General features: G+C 35.2%; 1 protein-coding gene across 1 annotated transcript in view; it reads left to right on the top strand.

Moving 5' to 3' along the window:
* Positions 279–2,440, top strand: part of LOC109847215 (protein FLX-like 3) — a 3,612-nt gene continuing 1,450 nt past the window's right edge. Inside the window, exons 1-2 of the mRNA XM_020416458.1 lie at positions 279–401; positions 2,253–2,440. The exon at positions 2,253–2,440 is cut by the window's right edge and continues 172 nt beyond it. Coding sequence (XP_020272047.1) covers positions 2,263–2,440 — 178 coding nt within the window. The 5' untranslated portion in view covers positions 279–401; positions 2,253–2,262. The remainder of the gene's footprint in view (positions 402–2,252) is intronic.

Here is a 2,440-nt window from a genome sequence, read left to right as displayed (position 1 = left end):
AAAATTAAAACAAAAAACCAACATGATTTTACTCATGGAGACATCTGAAATATTTTAATATATTTTATGATAAAGGTAAAATATTTCAGAACCCATTTATAATAAAAAAAAAATAAAAAATAATCAAGATATTTAAGTATGTCCAATGCATGTGCATCCCAGCCTAATCTAATATACATACAAGAATATCAACTTAATCCCGTGCATTGCACGGGTGACACCTAGTAATTATAATATAGGGGTATATATGAAAACAAAACGCTAGAATAAAACAGAAGCTTTATATTCGCCTAGTAAAATCGAGCAGGTTTTGGGCATAAAACATCAAGATCATCTACTTCTTCGAAGGAAACCCTAAATTTTTCTACCGCCGTTCGTCTCTTCTTCGTTCTCTCTCCCAGGTATCGACTCAAAAATTTCACCTTTTCTTCTCTTTATGCTGTTATTTTCGCTTAGATTTCTGATCCATGAGGTCAGATGAAAACCCTAGTTTCCTTTTGTTCTAAATTCTTTTGATTTCGCTTAGATTTCTGATCTATGAAGTTAATGACCGATGCATTAATTGTCAGAAGAACTAGTACTACTATAAATCAGAAAATTTCTCTCCTTTATCAAAATCTGCTGTTTTAATGTTGCATGTAATGCAAGGGATACCTGGTTTGGTACCAAACAAGATAATTGATGATAAGTAACATGAAGGTGGTTTGATGAACAAATTTGGTATCTTTTGTAGAAAATTGTAGGCTGATCTGAAAAAAAGCATGGTTGCAGTTATTTCCATTATTCTTATTGATTTTGGATCACAATTTGGTAAAACAAGAAGGAGGTTATAAAATAATTTTTAATAACTATCTATGTCTAGTTGATGTTCGTAGTTGGTTGGCAGGACACACTTGTCTATTGTGTGAACACTCGGCTTTAGCCTTTCGAACCATTCTTACCTAATTCATACTACTCACTTAAATTCTGGATCGGTTCCGATGAACTGCTTCATGATGCCTCACCCCTCTTGTCGCTAAACTTGGTGATGGAGCTAGAGGAGAGTCTCGAAAAATAAGTGATCGACTTAGTTATTTCCACGTCTTAACCCTTTTCTCAGAAAAATAAATAAATAAATAATTGCTGTTACAACATGCCTGGACACAGCTGCTTGTCTTTCCATGGCAAGACACATATTAGTCATTTGCTAGTTGCGTCAGAAATTATTATAAGATGGAGTATGATATACCTCTTTTGGAAAAAATTATTATTATTTTACAGGTCGTTTCACTGAACTGGGTTCTTTCATATATGTATAGTAATAGATTTGGATACCTGTGATGCCATATGAACCAAATTATGCATATATACCCACAAAAATATACATATAGGGCTGCACCCATTTGTCTGGAGATTAAAAAACTTCCATGCCCGACATCCCTTGCCTGTATTGGAGTACAACACTTGATTAACTTAATGTTTGGATTGAGGGGAATAAGGGAGAAGGGAAGTTAGGGGAACCATTCACCTTCTTTGGGAACATTTAGGATGTGAAGTTATTCACCCTAGTTCCCTTTGGTTCACCCCTTAATAGTATAAAATTTGTTACCCACTAAATTGGGGTGTAACCAAGGGGAAGGGAACTCCCTTCCTTTCCCTTCCCTTCTCTCACCTAGTTTCCCTTAACTTCCCTTAACCCCATTGAAATCCAAACACACCCTAAGACTACTATTTGTAGTTTTCTCTAACATACAATTTTGTTCAAAGCCTATTTGGCTTTTTTTGTTTGGAATTTGGATATAATCGGAACACAACATTAAACTTTTTCATTGAAGGACCAAAATGTGTTTGTTATTTTTATTATCTTGGGAGTATAGATAATGTAGTTCTTCTTTTCAAGTCCCAAGAAGAGGTCGCTTTTTAAAATTCATTAATTCAAGCCTGCATTGTGATGCATGTGAACAGCAGGTTGTAATGTGTTCTTTACATATTTCACATTTTTTATGTTTCAAACCATCATAAGGAATATTGTTCTTAATCAAATGTAATCGACTCCATATTTACCAGGCTTGTGCTTAGAGCCTTAGAGTTTTCTTACGTTTTCCTTGGCACTCTGCGAAAGACCATCTCCTATTTAAAACTTAAATGTGCTCCGCGTTAAGTATTTTTTAGTTTGCAATTCCAGTTTTGTATCATGTTTTTTGTTGTATATGTCAGTATTCAAATTTGTAATATATGTATTTTCCTTTACCATGTTTTATTTCTTTTTTTAGGAAAAGCTTGATGGCTGGAAGAGGACGCATTCCTCGTCAAGCTTTTGATGATGGAAGGCGTGTTTATCCTGAAGGACCTTTCAGTCGTGGCCCTGTTCCACGCCAACCTCCCCCTGCACTTCTTGAAGAACTTGACATGCAACAGCATGAAATCCATAGGCTTGTAACTGATAACCGGAGGCTTGCTG

The sequence above is a fragment of the Asparagus officinalis genome, chromosome 7 (genome assembly GCF_001876935.1).
Source record: "Asparagus officinalis chromosome 7, Aspof.V1, whole genome shotgun sequence".
Classification (NCBI taxonomy): domain Eukaryota; kingdom Viridiplantae; phylum Streptophyta; class Magnoliopsida; order Asparagales; family Asparagaceae; genus Asparagus; species Asparagus officinalis.
Note: the sequence above shows the minus strand (reverse complement) of the source record. Positions and strands in the feature narration are given on the sequence as shown.